This window comes from Ciconia boyciana, chromosome 10, assembly GCF_034638445.1.
Source record: "Ciconia boyciana chromosome 10, ASM3463844v1, whole genome shotgun sequence".
Taxonomy (NCBI): Eukaryota; Metazoa; Chordata; class Aves; order Ciconiiformes; family Ciconiidae; genus Ciconia; species Ciconia boyciana.
Window position 1 is genome coordinate 30,640,489 of NC_132943.1, and position 22,111 is coordinate 30,662,599.

General features: G+C 41.8%; 1 protein-coding gene across 5 annotated transcripts in view; it reads right to left on the minus strand.

Moving 5' to 3' along the window:
* Positions 1-192: 192 nt before the first annotated feature.
* Positions 193-22,111, minus strand: part of PLEKHM3 (pleckstrin homology domain containing M3) — a 94,423-nt gene continuing 72,504 nt past the window's right edge. For 4 of the 5 annotated variants that reach the window (XM_072874213.1, XM_072874211.1, XM_072874212.1 and 1 more), the window contains 2 exons: positions 19,422-19,579; positions 193-6,832 (listed from right to left, as the gene is read on the minus strand). In XM_072874213.1, coding sequence (XP_072730314.1) covers positions 6,655-6,832; positions 19,422-19,579 — 336 coding nt within the window. In that variant the 3' untranslated portion in view covers positions 193-6,654. Of the gene's footprint in view, positions 6,833-19,421; positions 19,580-22,111 lie in introns of those variants that run through there. The other variant, XM_072874214.1, reaches the window with a different exon arrangement.

Consider the following 22,111-nt stretch of genomic DNA (forward strand, 5'->3'; position numbering starts at 1 on the left):
TTCCAGAGACTTCCTGGCTCAGGCCCAGCAACAGTAAATACCATAATTTGGTTAGATTTTGAAGACGTTGACCTGAAGATTAGCATTTTTAAGGAAACTAGCACTCTTTCATAACTTGTCCTACCCATGGTGTAGTACCCACCAGAAGGCAAATTAAAAAGGACGAGTAACTTTTTTTAGTGTTTATTGAGAGTTGCCTTTATACACGAGGGACTGGTGCTCTGATGCTGTCACAAGTGAACCCAAATAAACCCTGCTCAAGTGCCAACAAGCAATTCAACTCACTGTATTTAAATTATAACATTATTACACATCAATAATAAATTAAGACTATTGCCTAGCAGTTGCAGATAATTTAAAAAAATCCTTGTCAAAAGTAAAAAAAAAACCAACCAAACAAAACAAACACAAGAACAATGAAACACAAATAATGATATTGCCAATAAGTTAACAGAGTAGCATACACACGTAATGGTTTTCCAAAAACGCAGGGTGCGCTGCCAGTGATGCTAAAATCCATTGCAAGTGCTGCAGGTGAGCTGGTGCTCCGCAGGAAGGAAAGCCCGGGCTGCCAGGGACAGCACCAGCCACTGCGCTCTGCTGCTCACGCCTGGCTTCCCCCAGCCTCTAACTGCCTCGAGTGAACTAAAGTTGATTTGGAAGCTGCCTTTATCGCTTAAAACCTTTCAAACACACATTTTGCCGATTAACTCTTACTTTTGCTTAGCTCAAGTAGAGAAGGGACTGGTATAAGCTAACCTGGTATCACAGGTATCAATGCCATTAAAAATCAGTCTGAAAACACACTTCAGTTTAAGCAAGATCGACTTTGTGGACAAGAGCATAAGCAAAACTGAAACAAATCCTTTTTCCACCAAAAAACCACTGGGTATTCAAGGATTTATATTGGTTTAACACGTGGATTAGACATGAATAAATAAATAATTGAGCCACTGACACTTGTGCACGTAGACGAAGCCTAATACACTTTGGACCTAGACAGCTGATAGCTTTCCAGGCCTGGATTTCTCTGATGCTGCCCACAAGTGGCATTTTTGCGATTTGGATTAATGGCCACCCTAAGGAATTTGGATGAAATTGGCTTCTTAAGATATGACCCAAGCCAGTGTGTGCACACCAGGGTTTTCAAGTAAAGGAGGACTTTGCACATTATCATCCGGGCTGTCTCCTCACTACACTGCTAAAATGCAGCGACAGCACTGCCGTTGTCTAACAGGATTCCTGCTACTGGTGTCAAATGTGGACTTAAAAGATCACAGTCAGTGTGGACATGTGCCCAGGGCTGACACATGCTGGAAGAGTTAGCCACATACTTTAGCAAATAATGCTAAAATTTAAGCAGGTTAACCCTCTCTCTAAGGTAATGCTAACCAAACCCTCACTGGGTTAGCCTTCAGGGAACCAGGCTGCATTAAAATTAAGCTTTGAGGAAAAGCCTTCACTCCCACAGCACTGGACCCAGCTGTGCCACGTGGGTAGCGAGCACCGTACGGGAGTCCCTTGCCAGGTGGCGTGGGCTGGCCAGTGGTTCCAGGAGGAGCAAAACTGCACGTGACCTGATCCCATTTTAATGCCCAGTGCTTGCTTTTATTATATATGCACAGCTCCTGTAGGTCTCACATAAGCACAACCACATTTCTGGCTGAAGAGAAGCCCAGCTAGTCTCCAAAATACAGGTAATAAAAACCAATGCCATATCCATGCTATCCTTTCTCATATTTCCCACTCAAAGCACAGATAGTAAACAAATTTTATGGTCACCACTCCTAGCAAGATGGAAACTGCCATGAGCAAGGGTTTTGAGCTCCAATGCCAAACACATTGCATCATGGCAGAGCATTCCTGACAAAATTCTTCACTTTTGAAAATTTAAGGCACCAAATTGAGCAAAAGTGAGGGGTTTCCATGCAGCTTGGTGTCTTCAGAGCTGGTATATGCAGCCTGTAGAGCTCACTTCATGAGGGCAGAACAAGCAAACTGATTTACTCAGCTGCCCCTGCAAAAGAGCACGAGCAGCCATGGGAGAGTTTCAGTTTAAGCCTACAAGTTAATCTAACAGCAGATTAAATCAGGAAATCCAAAACAGGAAGACAGACACTAATATACAGTACTGTAAGGCACTCCTACTGGGAAGGGAAAATTGGACGGCAAATTACAAAGGAGAGAATGATCAGACTCGACTGGTTCAAAAGCAACACTGAGCTGTAAAGCTCAAAGTCTAGCTGTAGGCTCAGCACTGTGAGCAAAGACAGGGACAGAGACAGTGAAAGAGAGAGAGGGGACTGGCTTGCAGCTGAGCAGCAGAAAAAAAGAGAGAAGATTATGATGATTATTTGATTACATTTCTTTTATACAGATCAACAGTCGGCTGCAATCCAGGCCGTGACCTTGGGAAGCCCGGGAAACTCTCAGTGGCTTCTGTTGCTACAGGGAAAAAGCAAAATACAACTGTGCAGTTTCCCCATTTCATTGTAAACAGACATCCTCTGCTTTTTTTCCTAAGTCTTTCAGGACATTATCATCAATCCATTATAATACATGCAGTATCCTGATATTAAGAGAAGCCTTGACAAGAGAAGCTCTAGAGGTACCCTGATGACTCACTCCTAACAGGGCCATCAGAGCCCGTGGAGTATCGTGAAAAACTCAAGTTCCTCACCAAAAAGTACCTTCTCTCACTTATCTAGGAAACCCTCACAACTGCCAATTCCTATCATCCCAGCAATGAGCTCATACTGGTATGTACCAGCCAGGATATTGTGTCACATCACAAAGCCATCGTTTTTCATCACCTCAGACAGACAAAGAAAAGCAATAGAAAGATTTCTATATAAGAGATCCAAATTTCTCTTTTTATAGGTTGATAATACAAAAAAAAGCTGTGGTTTGCATCCCCTACGTAGGTTCTTCCCATTAAAGGAAAGCTAGGCTGTCAGGGTAAAGAGGAAAAGAGACTTGAATAAGGATCTCTATACAGTGTCCTAGATTAAAATAATCTCAGACTAACTAAACTGAGATGAGAAGTTTCTAAGTAGTGGTAGAGGCCCAGGCTATAGTCCATTGCAGTGAAGCACCCTATTTCTACACTGATTACAAGTTCTGTACAAGCAAAAGCAGTAACTGCATGTACAGATCAATTCCTCCTCCGTCAGCTATGATAGCACCTTCTCTGTGAAGGAGACAAACAGCAGGTTTTATTCTTGATTCACAATGAAGTGCTATTGTTCAAATTTATTTCACGTGTGGGTAGGACGAGACTAGAAGTATCAATATGTAATTTCACCTCTGCGTGCGTGTAGGGAGAGAGTGTGCAATCTGAAAAGACCCCACGTATTTTTCCAGCTGATGCCCACCCAGAAGTCTGCAGAGCAGAGCCACGTGCAGGCTGTGGGCTGCAGAATGGGAAGAGCAGCACTGGGGACCAGCATGCAGCACTGCTAGTACAGCAGAGACAACCACGCAAGGGTACAGCGTTGTCTGAAACCCAAACCACCTACAGAACCCCAGGCTGAGTCTCCTGCTAGTAGATGGCTCTTGGAGGAAAACTGTCCTTTTAGAGTTGGGTCTTTGGAGAGTTAGTAATGTGAGCAGCAGTTTCAGTTTATTCTTTTGCCTTGCAATCCTGAAAAATGAATAGGGCTTGTTCCTACTGCATCGGCACCTTCTGAGGGCAGGATCAAGCCTTTCATTATGCTTATGAAAGGCAGTGACAGGAGACTTTATCTTACCCATTCATATGGAATAACTTTTTTTGGATAGGAGCTAAGCATCCCTGAGAGGAAAGCATCTTCCACATTACAGTCTGCTCCTATAGCTACCATGAGAAGCTAGATTACTTTTCCAAGGTAGAAATGAACGCGTATCCATTTTAGGAACTGGCTTGCTTACAACAACATTGAATTTTAAATAAATGAATCTGATCTGTATTGTACAGTATCCTTTTACATAAAGCTTTGGGCGCTGCCAGCATATCGTAACAACACGCTTTTGCTCTTTGCTGCTATTAACAGCAGTGGTTCTGGACCCGTGACTAATTCCAGCAGTTTTGGCAACATCATACTCTTCTTTTCTGTAAATCTCAGTTAGCAAAGAAACTGTTCTGTAATACCTGTACAAACCCAGAGCAACTCCAGTGCTGTCTATGTTGTTATTCCAGAATTCAACTAGAATATCTAACCACTCACACGACTGGCACTTTGGAGATCTAGACATCTGTCAAAGTAACTAATAGTTTGCAATGCCTGAACCTTGATTCCTTGACTCCATAGGGTTTTTGACAGTGCACACAAGCAGCCTTCTCTAAACCGAGCTGGACATGAACCAGTGCTGTAAGGTATCTTAAATACCAGAGCATGATGATAAGAAAAACACCACCTTTTTTTCCTGTAATGACCTACCATTATCCTAGAGCTAATTCAAAATAGTACCTGCCAGATTCTGACAGTTTCAGAGCTACTGGCTTTGCCACAGGACTAGCTGTAGTGACGCATGTTGAAAAACATAGGAGCATACTGTTTATTCAGCCAGTACCACTGCAGCTCCTGTTTGCATGACTAATTCCACAATACTTCCCCAGTGTTTGCATTTGTGAACATGTAGGGAATTCTTCACGTGGGAATGGACTTGCAAGGAACATTATATCTTTAAGGATGATAGCCAAAAGCAACTCATTTCACATGAGGAACAGTGAGCCGAGACAGACACATCCCTGTGTAGGGGAAGTATTAATTTTAGTGACAAAGGTGCATGATTCACTAGGTTTATTAAATATGGGAATCCCTATACTACTTTGCCAAGAACATGGAAAAACCCTCACTTCCTTCCAAAGAATCCCACTGCGAGAAGGACTTCTGGAAAAGAAAGGCACTGGTTGTCTAATGTGTACAGATATAAACATGCTTTATATATATAGTAGTTGCACTCAAATTTGAGAAAGCTCAGATTCAGCTACTTTCTTTGACTGGAGGCTGGAAAAGGTAACCACTTATACTCCAGTACAAGGCAATTCGTTGTAGCATTCTACCTTTTAATGTAAGCATGATGTACCCTGTTTTTTTATTTAAAATACTTCAGCAATTAGTGAGGTGCTTCAACGATCAAGACTGCTTTCTGCCTTGAACACAACAGCCTGCAGATTATATAGGAAGTAAAGAGCAGTATTCGGCATTTTCACAAACCTATGTGAGAAGAGAGGAAAAATACACATGCATGTGACTGGCTTTTTTCTCCTGAAACCATATTTGCGTTCTGTATATAGACGTATATGTTTATATATGTGAATGCTCTCATATGTATGTAATACACACATTACCGCAGGGTCTGGAGAAAGAGTTAAGAATGTGGACCGGAGGGAGGAGGATCTCTAAGTGCTCACTGGAGGTGAAGCCACAATGAATTAAACATACTGCCAGTGATGACACACATCTCCCCAGTTAAAGCCATCACGTACTCCCCTTTCACAACATATGTAATTTACCATGTTTAGTATTTCCCTGTGTTCCAGGTGTGTGGAGCAGAACCATATCTCGAGGAACTTCGCTCTCCACCATGGAAGTCACTACAGAAGTATAAAATCCCTTAGAGCTCGCAGAGGATGCAGGACACAAATTGCACGTGAGGACAGCAAACTAGTATTTAACAATTTTGGAGGTATTTTCTAACTAACGTGGGCAAGACCACTTTCCTGACTATCAGTCTAACAGGTTCAGGTTAGAGAAACATTTAAAGTAAACTTCACAAAATAAAAACAAAAAAATGTGGACTCTTAAAATGTCTTAAAATGTGAGGCTAGCAGGAGGTCAGAACCAACATCAGGTTACTGGAGATGAGGACATGGCCTCGCATAGATCAAGAATAACCAGGGTAAAACTCAATGGACTTCAGTGACAGAGCTTGGCTGACGTACCCAGCCTGAACAAAAACGGTAGCAAGTCCCCTGCTTATCTGCATATGGAATAGTTCACTGGGGTGGTTATAAATATATAAACATAGCTGAAGGAATTATTCTGCGTTTTATGTTTGCAAGCACCCTGAATAAGGTTTGATGGGAGATACTTTTCTTTCCTCAGGGAGGAGTGACATGTAAGTGTACCGATCCTTTAAAAATAGCGCTCTGGAAACATGAGGAAATGGAACTACGTGTCCACATCAGAAGGAGCAGGTGTGTTTAAAATCATTCCTGCTCTATTGGGTTCTGTGAAACACCTCACCAGAACCTCTGCCAAGGCTAATAATAAATAAATAATACACATAAATAAGTAGATGATTCATCAATTCTAAATGAACAACATAAAAAATAATGTGGTCATGGCAGCAAATATTTTCTGCCTTGAGGAAATGTCTTCTCCAGAGGTGGAAAAGTAAAAGTTGGGTGCTTAATTAGTTAGACCTAAAGCATTTCAAGTAAACCACATTTTGTACGAAAGCTAGCGGCTGGACTTCAATGCAAAATGCAGTTTAGCCATTGGTATTTCAAAGCCAACAAGGCTTTATGGCCGCTTTGGAAGCTGCTATTCACAGATGAAGAAGGTCAGATATTTTGCAAAAGGATTTCTGCCTGGCTAAGCTGAGAAGTTGCTTGAGCTGGCAGCTGGGAAAGGGATTCTCTTCAGGCTGGCCACTGCCTTAAGGAACTCATGTGTTCTGATATGACAACTCAAACATGTTGCAAGACTCTTCGAAGTTTTCGTCCATATTCAGTCGCCTCCAGAAGGATTTCTGCTTCTTCTGCAATTCTTTACGCACACACCTGGGGCATGGTACAGCCTTCACTTTGCACTCAGAGTGGAAGACAGCACCACAGCTTTCACACCTGCAAACACAAATTAGCGTCAAAATTGAATGAGAAAATAGGACCAGAGCATGCAATGGGCTTCACATGGATTGTGGGCAGTAGACATTCCTTCAAACAGTTCTGGTAGCTCAAAGAGCACTATGTTTCAAAAGAGTGGAGTTGTAAAAGACATTGGCTTGCTCACACCTCTGCTGGTTTAAAGCTACTCAGGACCACTAAAATAAGTTGACTTGCATCCATTTGCAGCTGCTGAGAATCTGTCCCAGCACTTCTGCTTCACGCACAGAAATTTTTAGAAGGATTAATACTTATCTTCTTATTAGCTAGCATTCAGGTCTATCACAGAATAGACATCAATTTTGTTTTATGAAAGACAAGTTTGCTGCTTTGGTTTGTAAATGAAGAGTAACAATATTCATTTCCGTTAAGATATATTTGAGCATTTGCAACACTCAAGATATGGCATTTTCCTCATTGAAATTCCAGTGGTCAGCTGTTCTGGAAAGAGTAAAAGTACAGTCCACTTCAACAGCAGGAGAAGTTATTCCACAAAGTAAAAAAATGAAACAGAGGTAGGTGATATTTTCTGCTCTGTGTCCTGTGGAAGATCAGACTAGATCAACACAATTATGGCTTCTGGCATTCAAAGGTGTGCTATTCTGTTCTCAAATGTGATATTATGACTTCAAACAAATCAACTGCTCAAACAAGATGACTAGATTACTTTTGGGGCACTCTGAGGCAATGGACGTAATGTCACAGCAGATCAAGCCCCAGTTCCAGATGGCTGTGGAGCAATGAAACCTCTGGTGATCATGGAGTGGGCTACAACTAAACAGATGGACATTCTCAGCCTTTCAATGAAAATAACTATCTGTAGTGATGAGTAAGTCACTACAGCTTTGTAACCAAAGGAAAAAAATAAAAGGATGACAGTGTCAGATACACAAAGTCTTAGGTTCCAGCTGGATCATCAAATAATGAAAGCAACAAAACACCAAACTTTAGAGCAATTTTGAAATATAAATGAGGGGCGCTGGTCACCCTAGTGATTCTGTGGGAAGTCTTGAAATGCCTCTCACTTTTCCTTTTTCGCAGCTATTGTAATCAAATGACTATATGACAAGCCAAGTGTCCCTTGTTATATCTTTAGTGGGGTTTTTTTGTTTGCTTGTTTTGAGCTTTTTTTGTTGTGTGTTTTTTTTTTTCCTTAGAAATAGGGTTCTTGTCTTCAAGACTGTGAAGAAAAATTGAAAACATGAAGAAACAAACCCCAAACACTGAAAAGCCATAAGGCAAATTGTAGTATTTGTATGCAGTCTGGCAATACTGAGACAAGTCCATAAGCTAATACCACCTGTTAGCTATATTAGCTGCATCTGCATCTCACCTGTAACTTTTAAAAAACTGTTCCTGATCTGGCTGCACTTCCAGTTTTATGCATGGGTCCAAACATGGTCTAAATTTTAGTAACTGCAGAGCTTTGAGAAGGCTGTGCAGAGGTTGAGAGAGGCACATTTCTAGCTAGCATAAACCGGCAAAACTCAAATAGCAAGTAAGAAAAGGAGGGTTAAAGAGGCTAAGTATAATACCATATATCTACTAACTACTATGCTCTCTTGCAGTAAAACTTGACTGTCATATTTCTAAGTCCAGTTAGTGAGTCTAAATCTGGTTTTGAATCAAGAAACTGGCTCACACAGAGATATTTATCATTTCTGTGCTCAGAGAGCATGGGTTATGGCCCTGATCCAGTGAAGCACATAAACACATGCTTAGGACTCATATCCCAGTGATTTCCTTGGGATTACTGATCTGCCTACAATTAAGCATGTGCTTACATGCTTTGCTGGATTGGGATCACCACGAACAGACACTAATGGATGAGGGAGAGACAGAGAGGACAGCAGTGTCTTTAAAACTTTACATCATTCTGAACTGACACTAATGGTGATTTTATCAAGCTAATTCTCCCCTGTTAGTCAGCAATTTATGGTGCCCTGGAAGTTGCTAGAGGGTATTGATTGATGAGGAGTGTAATTTTGTGCTCTTGCATTGCCACTCCCCATGCTTGCTCAATATTTCTCCACAGTATGCATGGAGGTGACAAAACTTATCAGAAATTGCTGCTGAAACGGATGGAGCAGGATGAGAGAGGAGCCAGCACACCTGCTCTCCCCAGTCAAAGGCCATCGGCTGAGAAAACAAAGATTGATGGTGTTTAAATTAAGATGAATTAATTTTTCAGAAATAAGCTCAGTGGAAAAAATTAACAAACTTCTCTCACATCGCTCAGAACCAAAAGAGCGAGAAGAAATGTCTGCGCTGTTATTTATTAGAGCTGGTGCCACAGCTGAAGCTCTGACCAGGACCCCACACCGCCAGGCACTGCCAGAGGCAGTGCAAACAGCCAGCCCCACATCTCAGTCACTGCGCCGGCAGCCATCGTGACCATCACCGGTCCATTCTGGTGCCCCCACCCTGCCTGCTGCTCTAAAGACCTATTTTCTGCTTTCTCTGGTGACAGCTGATGTACTCCCAGCCCCAACCGTGGCGTGCAGATGACGACAAAACAGCAGCCTGGAAGAACGGTGCTCTGAATTGGAGAACAAAGCTGCCTCTTGCTCTCTGCACGGGCAGGTAGAGAGGATACCCGGGTCAGCCTTCACTGCGTGCTTGCATCCCCTCACTGCTAAAGAAACTCAGTCACCGGGGCGGGGGGAGCAACGCTGATTTTGCTCTGCCTTTGGGCAAATGCTAAGTTATTCCCTTTAAAGTGATGGAGCTATACGACCCCAAGCCATCTACAGCTTTGCTTTTCATCATATCAAATACAGTCAGTCTTAACTGACCCTGGAAATGTCAACTGGTTGACCATTCCCTATCTCTGGGAGAAATTTCCCAGTGATACCAAAAACCCCACCAAAATTATATTGCTTCTTACAATATTATAAATAGATTGCTTCTTATTTAATCCTGACATCTAATTTTATCTCCACATGTGAGTTGCACAGTTTTTCTTTACTGTTGTTTTCAAGCCTCAGTATTCTAAAATGCTTTTATTTATCTGGAGAAAAAAATACATTTTGTAGTCTACAAAAGGCTCACGTAATAGTTCACTACACTTAGTTATCTTTCCCTTAACCCTTGTTGTTGTCATAGGTAATTTACAGCTCAGGTACTGAATCCTGACTTCTTCTTTGGCTACAGGCCAAAAAGTCCCTGCATCTTTTGTGAAACTTCTATACACCACTGCTGCTAAGCTGATGAGCCTGTAGCCATTCAGGCCTTTCATGTCTCCTTCCTTTAACAAATGATATTGCGATACTGCACATTAACAGCATCTTGCTATTTTTCAAACATTATTTGAAGAATTGGTGAACATTGCATGTTGTTTTCATACAGACTTTCAGTCTTCTAAGGCCGCACCTGAAATAGCTTCGTCTCTATTTCAGTGTTTTCTCTCTTTTTTCCCTCTTTCCTGACCAATTCAATTTCTGTTGAGACTATAGAGGGTATTTTATGGACGTTTTACTTGTTTGAACACCAGAGAAACAAAAATGCAGAGAATTATTCAATCCTCTAAATAATTTCTATTGCACTGAAAAGTATAAGAGAGAAAGGGCAAAGCTCTCCACAGCCAGACAGGCATTATAATGCTCTTATTATCATCATTACTAGTTACAAAAGAAAAGCCTTTCTACATTAAAAGCGTAAAATCATTCCTTGTATGCTGAGGAAATGCCAGTGTTAGTATCTCCCATTATATCTGGGCATTTGAAACATATACATATCAATATTTGGTAAATTGTAAATTCTGGCAAATTCTTTTCATGCTTCCCACATGTATTTCACAGGCTTATGGCTCAAGTAATTCTAGATTCTGCACAACCAATCGATTATACTCGTCCTTCTCCTCTGTACTGCACCACCATTTAGGTGCCCGTGGGTAAGATCAGGTGCCCAAAGAGCGGGGTGCAACACGAAGAGGGCTCAAAGACCTTCCACCTTAAGCAGGCAAAATAAACCAGGGATGATCAACTGGTGGCCCAGGACATCATCTGAAAGACAGTTTTATTTGTCTCCTAGGAACCTTACAGGTTGAGAGACTGACCAGCGTGACCACGTTGGGATGAAGCTGCTGGGACTAGCAAGGTTTATTAGGACAGCTTCAGTACCATGCACATGGGCTGTACCTGTCTGGCTTCCAAACACCAAGCAGGGAATCAAAACAGGTTGCTCATGGTTATGCTGATCGTCACCGAAATGAAAAAATGGTGGACGATAGATATACTGCCATTCCCACCTCACAAACGGGAAACAAGAGGTGAAATGACTTGCTCAAGGTCAGCCAGGAGTTCTTAGAAGAGCTGAGAAAGGCAAAGAGCTCTCCTGTCTCACTGCAGTGCCATATTCACCCGCCATCCTTTCTCTTGCAATTTTATACGTTAACTTTCATTTTTTCATTTAAAAAACCCACTTCCTCTGTCCCAGGCCTTGCACACATTTGCTCAAGTGAGTAATCCCTTGAAAGGACTTTCCGTAAGGATTTGATTTAGGACTGAACCCTTCATTGACTAGAACTCTTCAGTTTTTTTTCTTTCCCTCCACGCAGAGTAAAAATAAGATAAAACGGGGTAGTTCATTCTGTTTTCTTTAGATGATGCTATACATTCACTAAGCATCCAAAATACTAAGCCACCTGTAACTTGGCTATTAAAAAACCCCAAAGAGCAAACCACAGTAGCTGAAGTAAGCCTTGCCTAGGGATTCCAGCATGAACACCATCCCACACTATGCACGTGTGCCTGTCTGCAAGTATTTCTGAATTGCTCAGCTGTGAATATCACAGCCGCGCCCTTCAAAACTCTCAGAGACTTTAGCAGAACACAAAGAAAAGGAAAACAGACTAGCCTGTGTTCACTTACAGCACAAAAAAAGCCCCAAAGGCAATCAATGCCCGATGCACACGTGCAGCAATATTATTACAGTTGCCTAGGAACCAACGCAAGGAGCTGGCCTAGGGAGGGACGCCCATGTAGTAAATGAATGAAAGAAAGTTGGCACTAATATAGGGACAAATCAATGCCATAAGGAGCTTGTTAAGATAATGCCTTGTATGACACACGGTCCTTACTAGACACAGGGTTTTTTTTTAAATACCATACTTAAAAACTGTTAATACTTCAGACTTGCTTTTGAAAAATTTGCCTCTGAAGAGGGGGAAAAAAAAAAAAAAACAAACAAAAACAGAGCAGACCCCACTACCCAGCCCCTCAAACCGTTACATGTCTGAAATTCACTCTAAATGATTAACTTAGTGTTCAGGGAGCCAGTGGTGATTCAAAGCATAATCACAGTTTTCCTCTCCATATACCTGCTCTTCAGACGGGGGTTACCCTTGAAATGCCAGCAGAGCTTGAAGAGGCTCCTCATTTATAATGGCATGGCTGGGTCCTGGGCTGGCCCTGGAGGGTACAGAAACAGCAGAAATAACTGTAACTGCGAATCATCGGCCCAGCTCGTGTGCTGAGGGAACCGATGCAGAGGGGTGAGCTGGTTACAGGCGGCAGCTAGCAAGGGGTGTACAGCGACCGTCAGCCTGCACTGATGGGACTCACCGAGCAGAGCGCCCGCGGTTCGCACCTCTGGAACAGCTGCAGGGACCAGCCCAAACACAGCCCGATGCAGCGTCTGTGACCACCACCACCACTGCTGGTCCAGTAATGCCACCCCAGGATGGCTGAATGGCATGTTACCCAGCGTCCGTGCATGAAAACTGCCAGACCAGGGTCTGCTCCTTTTTACCCAGCACGGGTTAGACTGAGCTGCTGGAGAAGTGCAGGCGGGGGGAGGATGAATTGAATGAGCCCCTATCCTGCCTCGGCCACCCAGGGCTTGCCACTGGGTGCCTCCCTGCCTGCGCCGTCTCTTGCCCCTCGCCCTGTCATGCCAGCACCCACTGCCAAGGGCGACTGCATCCAACAGATGTGCAAAGCGGTCAGAGATATTAAAGCCTCACAAATAAGGGGAAAAGCGGGCAGCTCACTGGAAGGGAGAGAAAACCACCAGTGCCCCACCAGCGGGAGGGAGCCTCAGCGTCAACTCCTCCATTGCTGCACCCAGAGAAATCGCAGAGCACGCCTTCGTTTTGGGTGCTCACGGAACAATTTGTTGTGGGCCAGGGCTGAACAAGAACAGCTTGATTTAACCACCTGCTATGCTCCCGTGACAGTTGTGTACACAGGCTGAGTTACCACACCGGAGCACAGCAGCAGGGTCAAGCAGGAGCAAAGGGATCCTGCAGCTCCCAGACCGCTCTTTGCAGAGCTCTGTCACTCCTGATTAAGGAGGGAAGTGTGTCCTCAGCTTCCCCCCAGCTGTGGCTGCAGGGATTTATGCTACACTTATCGACGTATATTTCCATACTTGCATCCAGCAGGAGAACTAAGGACTGACTGTCGACCTCAGTACTGTACTTTGCGAGTTGTCTAAGTTCAGAGATCCCAAGCCGAGTAATGTGGCCTGTACACAGCAGTTCACAAGAAATCAGTAAAGGGATACTAAAATCAATATTAAAACATTTAATCTGAAACTCATATGATTGCACTTTAGTCAGTGGAGCTAAGTTACTCTGGAAAGGGGAAAAGCCCTACAGATGGTAGATCTACTACCTGCAAACCACTGGAGAGGCTGAGATGCCACAGAGATTCAAGTGTTTACATTGCTCAGGCATATATCCTCTGCCTCTGCTAGCTGCCACGCCATGAACTGGACTTCGCCCCACTACCCCTCCTATTATTAGTGAATTGTATTCCCAAAGTGGTGGTTGAAGACCTAAAAGCAGAGAGTCAGGCAATACTACTAACAGTAATATTAACATACTGCCCTCAACCGTTATGATTTGACTGCATGATTCTACTATTTTGCATTTTTATGTAAGTCTCAAGATTAAGCCAGGAGTTACGCTTTTAATAAAAGAGAAAGGCAAAGGCACCTGGACTTCGTAGCTCTGCCATAATGTTGAAGACATGCCTACCTGGACCCAAGATGGAAAAAAGGAACTTAACATTTTAAAAAAAGAAAGTAATTATATAAACAACAAGATTCTTAAGGTAATCTTAGAATTTTGGACCACTTAGAATTGGCAGTGTTGGCTTTCATGGGCTAAAAAGCAACTGAAAAGCTGTTGTCTGGTCTACATGGAACCATATTTGGGAGACAGGAAGTCTATCTTAAAAGGGGAATTTGCATAAGGAAGGAGGAGGAAGCATTAAAAGGTCCTGACTGGCAAGCTGGAAATACCTAGAGTGAGGAAGAAGGCACAGCAGGGAAGCTGCACAATGGAAACTGGAAGCGAGATGGCTGCCACGTTCAGCCAGCGGGAAAGAGCACAAGGCAGCACTGCAGAGACCTTCCTACTTGAAATAAGTATCTGCCTTTACACTGAACGTTCTAGTTAACACCACTCTGACGTGAGGCAGGTAAAACCAACCTCTAAAGCTAATTCAGTTCCAAAATGCAATGCTTGATGAAAAAGCCAGTTTATCTCTTTCTTTTTATGTATTCTAGATAACATTACTGTGCTACCCTGCACAGACAAAAATCAGAAGAGCTGGGCCAGAAGATTTTGACCAGTTTTGACAGATTCAGGTGAAATTAAATTATCAAGATAACTTAATACCTACTTAGGTGCCTAAGTTTCTTTAAAGAAAGTGCTGAGCAGATCACTTCAGGGTACTTTAAACCAACTATCAACATCCGATAAGCTAAGCTCTTTCAAAAATTAGGTACTAAACTACTAGCACAACTCAGGTGAACTGGGCTTGGGGAAAGGCTGTCTAACATAAAACAAACTAATCAAAGCAGGAGGGAAAATGATGTACTTTGAGTGATGCCTTTGACCTGTGCCAAGGTATTTCCTGGAAGTGCTCTACACGACGTATTTCAGTCTCTCCACCTAATATCTATCTTTAACCTTCTCCCAAATGCTCAGAGCTGTTTTTGTCCAGTGACACAGCATCCATAACACAGTGAGCTGTAATCTTGCAAAGACTTTGGCATGCACATAAAGCTAAGCACAGCCTCAGAGCCTTTAGTAAGACTTCTCGCTATGTGTAAAGTTAAGTACATTCATAGGTCTTATCAGGATGGTGGCCAAAGATTATAGAGGCATCCAAGCTGGTTGATATAGTCAAGTCCATTCTGTGGCACGTTTATTTTAAACTTGGGTCTTCTGGTTTGTATCTTAAAAGGTCTACATGTCTTAACTGATCTGCAGAACAAATTAACTTTGCAAAGTGAAAACAGTTTAGCCTTGATAAATGAATACGAACACAAAAGAGCAACTCTCCATGGTTCACATACATCTGTAGTCACCACATAAAAGGCAAGGAATTGACTAAATAGTTCTTAACCAAGCAAGTATCTTTACCAGCAAAACACAACAAATTGGCCTGGGAAAGTAGTCACTAGGATGCCAACACACAGGCAAGACCAAAACTTTATTAACTGGGTAGCATATAATAATCTTAACCATAACTATAATTACTTAATTATCTAATTGGACAGAAAACTCTTTTTAATCAATAATTCTGTTCTTGTTCCAATGATTTTTTCTCAGTATTCCTTAAGATTTAAAACTTTTTAAAAATTGTTCTAGGTTGTAAAACAAATACCGCCACATATTATAGACAACAGTGCCGCTACAACGGCATTTTCTTTTCACTTCTGCCTTTTTTTTTAAAATTTATTTTAGGAGAAAGAAACAAAAACTTTTCACCATTAATGAAGAACAAGCATTATCAGAACAACTTGAAGGGCAGTGTCTGGCTGCTAACAAATGGGCAAGGATAGCTCTAACAAGCCAATTTATAACCAGGGATATTTAAACTCACTTCACAACACTTGTAAAAATAAAATTAGTGATATAATAGGATAACTTTATACATTTATTTGCTAAATTTAAGCCCGGGGCAAATTTAGTCCAAGAAATAAAACAGGAGGTAGATGCTCAGGTTGTTTAAGTTGCCAGAGCTCCAGCAAAAGCTGAGCTGTGAGAGTTTACATTAGCTGGCAATTTGCTCCATGAAATGTGCAATTAACTCAGGAGGCTTTAAATATAGTTCTCATGATTTAAAGGCCTTCAAAAAGATGCCAAAACTGTGAAATTTAGAAAGAACCCTGATGAACTGTTATAGAAATACGGGTAAGACAGAAAAGAGGAAAATGGAGGACAAAGGAATCAAACTGACTGGAAGAGGCATCCAAAAGGATGGGACAATTTTTAAGAAATCGTTTAACTGCTGAATCACGGCTTTCATTAAGCTCAGTGCAGAATGGCCACCTCCCAAGAAAAGCCACAGAAAGGAAATATCATTAGAAAGCTTATGACTTTGTGAGCCCACCCTTACATTCAAGGCAGCAAACTGTTGCGTTGTATTGTTGAGCAGGATGTAAAGAGCCTGCCAAGCACAGCCCACAGACCCGCTAATTAAGTGAACTGATTGTGTTTGGTTTGGAACCGTTTGCCAACAAAGGAATGTGTCATGCTGATTAGTGAGAGAAGGGTATGTAATATATGTGTATTCAAACCCTGAGGAGTGCATAACCCAGGTATTCACTCTGTTTGCTCAAGGACTGACAAAAATTACTCTCAAGCAAATAACCTGGCCAAAGAGAAACTCCAGCCCTCAAGAGGGGCCCTCCTTTTCTCTCAGCTGTATCTATCTAAAGTTGACCCATCCTTCATAAATTCCTACTGAAGACTGCTCCAGAAACTGCTGAGAATGTCTTGGAGAGAAACAATCTCTCCATCTCAAAGCTGACCTAAGAGACCATGAAGATGGAAACGTAACAGCCAGCTGAGAACCACCTTGGAATTGTAATGGCCTCTCTGACAGCTCTCACTCTTCTCTACAAAGAGCAAGAAAGGTCAGGGAGGTAGCCAGAAAAACAAATGCCAGCTCAACACACACACGCACACACAGACTTCACTTTTCAAGCATTCAGCAAAGAGGTGAAGTCTGCGAAAGCTGTCATGCACCCACTCTTGAATATTTCTAACCTAACAGCCCAGTTTGCTGGTAGAATTAGTAGCATGCTCAAAAGTCAATGAGCAACATTCAAAAGCAAGAAGGAAAAACATGGTCTTCAGAGCTCAGCTGCTCTTCCCTCCTTAACTCAGCAGCTACAGCCAGGGTACTTGGCAGTCTAGTATTGAGTACAAAATGTGAATACTATGCTGTAGACAGCAATTCCAGAAAACCAGGATGGAGAAAGGGAATCGTAGTCGATTCTCACTGCACATTGTGGACTCAGAATAGTACAACTAAATAATAAATCTGAGCTAACTGTTTACTCTGAGCCCTGTATGACACTTAATTAACAAGGAAAGCTGAACATACATCATCAGAAATTTCAGGTATAATTGCAAATCTTCACATGAACCTTTTGTGACTTGCCACTCCATCTGCCACAGGTTACTCTGTACATCTACCTATTTCTAACTAGCCTCCTCACCTTACACTTGTCATCATAATTTCTGAGGTCATTGTCAGAATTGTCATTGTCATTTCACTTGTCAATTTGACAATTGTCAATGACATTGCAATTGTCATTTCTGAGGTAGGTCAGCACACCTATCTCAGAAATCTCCCTCATCTGTAAGAGATGGAAACAAACACAACCCCCCCCTACCTGGCCTTCTCCCTCACTGCTTTGCAGCTGATGGAGCTGCAGAGCAAAACACAAGCTCCTCTGTTGGCATGACTTGCCTCCAGCCTGAAGGTGGAAAAGAGCAAAAATATGGAACTGAAATAATCTGGTTAGTTTCACAGAGGTGCATGTGCACACACGAGCAGTAATGAGAAAACTAACTAGGAAGGGAAATGGAAAACACTGGGGATAAAAGCAAGGTCTACTGATAAGGAGTACAAAAGGAGTAAGCAGAATGACCTCTGACATAATAAGAAAGAGAAATATTGGAGAACCTTTCATGCTGATTGTGTTTTAATTAAAATCATTAACAAAGACCGCTGTCTTTGGCACGACATCAACCATGACTTCACATTTGTGAAACATGAACAAAAGTCCTTTCTGGCTTCTAATTCACATAAAAACAGGAGCTAGAGCCGCTTCTTTTGGCTTTCACTGAACTGCTGACAAATACTATTTGATTCCAGAAGGTTTTAAACTCTGTAATTGCAAGGTATGTCTGATCTCAGCTGAAGGGCGGGGGAACAATATACACCCAACAATGTTTTTGTGACCAAAAATCCCCCAGACAAATCAAATGCACAGACACTTCAAGTAAATGTGTCTTCCCAAATGCTCTTACACGTTATCATCAATCTTTCAGGAATATCTTCAATCGCCTTTTATACAGGCTCAATAGACACCTTACGTTTTATGTCATCTTAGTCTCTCTCTTTTTAACTCAGCCTATATCACCATGCACCCTAGATACATTCTTTCTTGAAAACCATTTATAGAGCTCAGCTGCACACCTTGTTTAGCTTATGTCCACTGCTTTGTCAATGCATTTTTTAGAATGAGAGTCTGGAAAAAGAATGTGCAAACAGTCTTTGAAACTCAGGTCGGGCTGAAAATCCCCAAGAGTAGTCCTTAGTTACTTGTAATTTAGCATCTTTGTGCACCCAGGGGAATCAGATTCTTAACGAAGCTCTTTTAACAGGCTAGTCCTGATTGTTTCCAAAGGTGGCTCTTCAATTTTTTTTTTTCCCCTTCAGTGGAACACTTTGGAGAGCAAATTAAAATGTCTGTATTTGAAACAGCCAGAAAAGTACTTATCTATGGAGGAATGCTGTGCTGTCAGATATACTGTCTTTCTGTTGAGTTAAAAAAAAAAATTAAAATCTCTGTTATTCAAAATCCAAGACATTTTTGAAAAAGAGTAAGAACACTGCGGTGTTGCCAAGTCTGCTCTAGTTTCCTGCATTTTGCTTCTAGGTTTTCCATGCAACTCCTGTCCCTGATCTGGCATCCAGCACTCCATATAATGTGAAATAAAGGTTCTTTTGTTTAGCTTAGGACTGGCATATGCTTATATTTAGTTTGTAGCCACCTGCAAATAGCAATGCCATTTAAAAAAAAAATAAAATTCTTGCATACATAGGCACAGAGGAGTATGCACACAGAAAGCAGAGAATTAGCCGTAACATTTCATGGGGAAAACACTTCAGAATAGATGGTTATTGTTTTATAATGGACAATCCCAGTACATCATGGGCACAGTGACATCAGATACCAGAAAGATGTCTGTGATCACTCCAGAGAATCCATTTGGCTTTTCAGGATGCTTTGCAAACTCAGAAGAGCTTTGGATAAATCACACTGTGTGATGCTACTGGGGACTCTTCCCTTTTTGAACAGCTGTTCTGAGACTTACAGGGCTTTGGGAAGTAGCTCTTCCCATCTATTTCCAAGTCTGCTTGTGGTGGCCTCCCTGGACCAGTAGCCTAGTGTAGCTGCACAGAAATATGCATTAGTGGGATCCAGTCCCTAGTTATTTAAATAAGAGGTCATGAGGCTGAGAATCCACAAGGATATGATATGCGAGTCAAATGTATGACTGACATTACAGTACCTGCTTGTAGAAATGTCCTCAAAGGGGTAAAGGATTTCTCCATTGTTGCAAATCTCACAGATGAAGCCCTTTTGACTACAAAGGCTGCAGCTGTACACATGAGAGGTGGCAAACTTGATCACCTTCCCCAAGAAAGGAGCCAGCTTTCCTTCAATAACCTGAAATGAGGAGAAGACAACATTGAATGAACCCTCAAAAATGACCAGAAGTTCCTGAAGGACTGAGAGAATATTTATTAATACAGAAATGCAGCTAAGTGCTGCTGGTTAAAACAACAGGAAAGTTACTTCCCAACAATTATAGCTCCATGAAATCCCAAGTGATAATAGTAACCAATGAACTGGCAATGATCCAAACATAAAAACAAAGTTACTATCTCTGTAAGTCTCTATACGGCAATAACATACAAGATTAGTAGTAATTTTAAGTACAACAATGCATTCATATGCTAAGGCACAAAAAAGTAGATAGGAAAAGAGTTTACGGCTTCCATATTATCATCTGACTGATACCTATGGATACTGCCTGACATTTATGATTCTAATTTCTTGTTATTTTTTATGCACAAATCACAGTTTTGCCTTTGTTCCTTTTTCTCCAAAGCACAAGTTTTTTGCATATTTTTTAAGAACGGAACCCTGGCTTTCCTCCTTTAGTAAGGTTGTGTTTCCCATTGAAAACCATTAAAATACAATATTCCCTTCATTGCCAAAATAAATAAATTCTCAGATAAACTCTTGAATAGGAACTGCGTTTTCTTCCTTCAGTGTCCAGCTCTCAAATCAAGAAGTCCCTCACTACCAGACAATCCTGCTAGACCATTAGAAGTGATTAGCACTCTCTGTGTTGGTGTGAAAAAGCAGCCCTGCAGTATAGATTAAACTGCTAGCCACAACATTCATCTAAATTTGTGACTCAGTGACAATGCCTCAATAAGGGGTGCTATTCAGACAAAATACTTCCCATTCAGATCAAACTTCCAGAGACTTTAAGGAATTCTGCTGGTGTAGGGAATAATGAAGATGGAATAAGGCCCTAAGTGTATATTCTTCTCTCCCAGGCTTCCTGTGGTCTGAATGGCAGCCTGCCAGATTAGTGATGGAAATGTGTCACAGGATTTGATAGTGACCTCCTATAAAAAGGAAAAAGAATGCAATAATTGCTGATTGAAGGCTTGCACAGGGCTGTGCCCTGAAACCTAAGAGCGGGGAGATTTACACTTAAATGTGTGCCAGATCCAGTTCAGGCACGCCTTCCCTCAATATGATAACACACCACTTGTAATTTGGGTTTAGTGTAAATGAATCTAGAGAAAGCAAAGGTCAAGGCAGAGAAGAACAACAGAGATTTTGGAAGCACTCCTCCCCTACGTAAAGCAGAAAGGAAATAAATTTGTGTTCCAGGGCAACTTCCTGCCCGCTAGCCAACATAGTCACTATTAAAGAGTACTCGTGGAAAACAAGGTGCATAGGTAGCGTTGATGTTGATGGCATTGAATGGCACGGGTTGAAATGTGCCCCCTCTTTGCTTACAGCTCTAGCCTGCTAACAACATCTGCACCAGCAGGAAGTGGCAATGTTATTGCTAGTACTGCAGATAGGACATCTGCTCATGTGAGAGGAAAAATGACGTTCCTATTGCATCCTGGTATAGGAAGATCCCCTTCAACCAGAATATAAACAATGCAGAGAAGCTCCTGCATGAAATACAAAAATGAAACCATAGTTCAAGGTAGTGATATTACTAACCTTCTAACAGATGGTCAGAAGCTAGTTTAGCTCCCCTAGGCTGGGTTTTGTTTTTCATTTTAAAGGAAGAAATTTTTTGCTCGCAGACGCCAGAGTTACACAGGGTCTGAAAGCTAAACAAGTTGGGAGTATGGGAAAGACACAAAAGCTGACAGTATTCAATAAACAGAAGGAAAGAAACAGTGAAGCCACCCAGCTAGTGACACAGCTACAATCACCGTCCAAAAAGCCATTTAGCACTAATAGATTAAATACGCATACAAAGATAGTAAATAAACCACAATACATACATATTTTCCAAAGCATTTTCATGCTACAGCAACTACCTCTGACAGGCCACAAGAGCTCAGCTTAAAATGCCAGGCTGAAGACAGAGCTGCAAACAAACTCTCTAAGTCTGTACTAATGTTACTGCCAGCAAGGACTTAAAAATTAAATCTCTGAATTAAAATAACATTTTATATAATGTAATAAACAAAACTAACATAATCTGTTACCTTCCTAAGTACCAGGGGTGAATTTAAGTCTGTACAAGGCACAAAAGGTTTCCTATGCTGAAGAGCTCGCAACCTAAGCAAGACAGACGGAGAGTGGGCAGCTGCCCCCGAGGAGCTGGTGTCATTTGTCCCTATGTATTTATTTATTTGTATGGCTTGTTGTAGCACTGTAGTGGGTTGGCTTGTAACTCTGGCCACTGCAGACATACAATGAAGATGAAATCTTCAGGGAGTCATGCATGCCAATACTGCAATGTGAATTACAAGCCATTTTACTGTATTACAGGAGGAAGACAAAATGCAACATCAAACTGATGTTATCACTGCTTTTAGCATCTGTAAATTTTATGTCATTTTGTTTCATCAGAGACCTCAGGGCTGTGCAACAGGATATGGCTTTTCCTTGCAGCCTTCTCTCATCCGTGTTTGTAGCTAGTAAGAATAA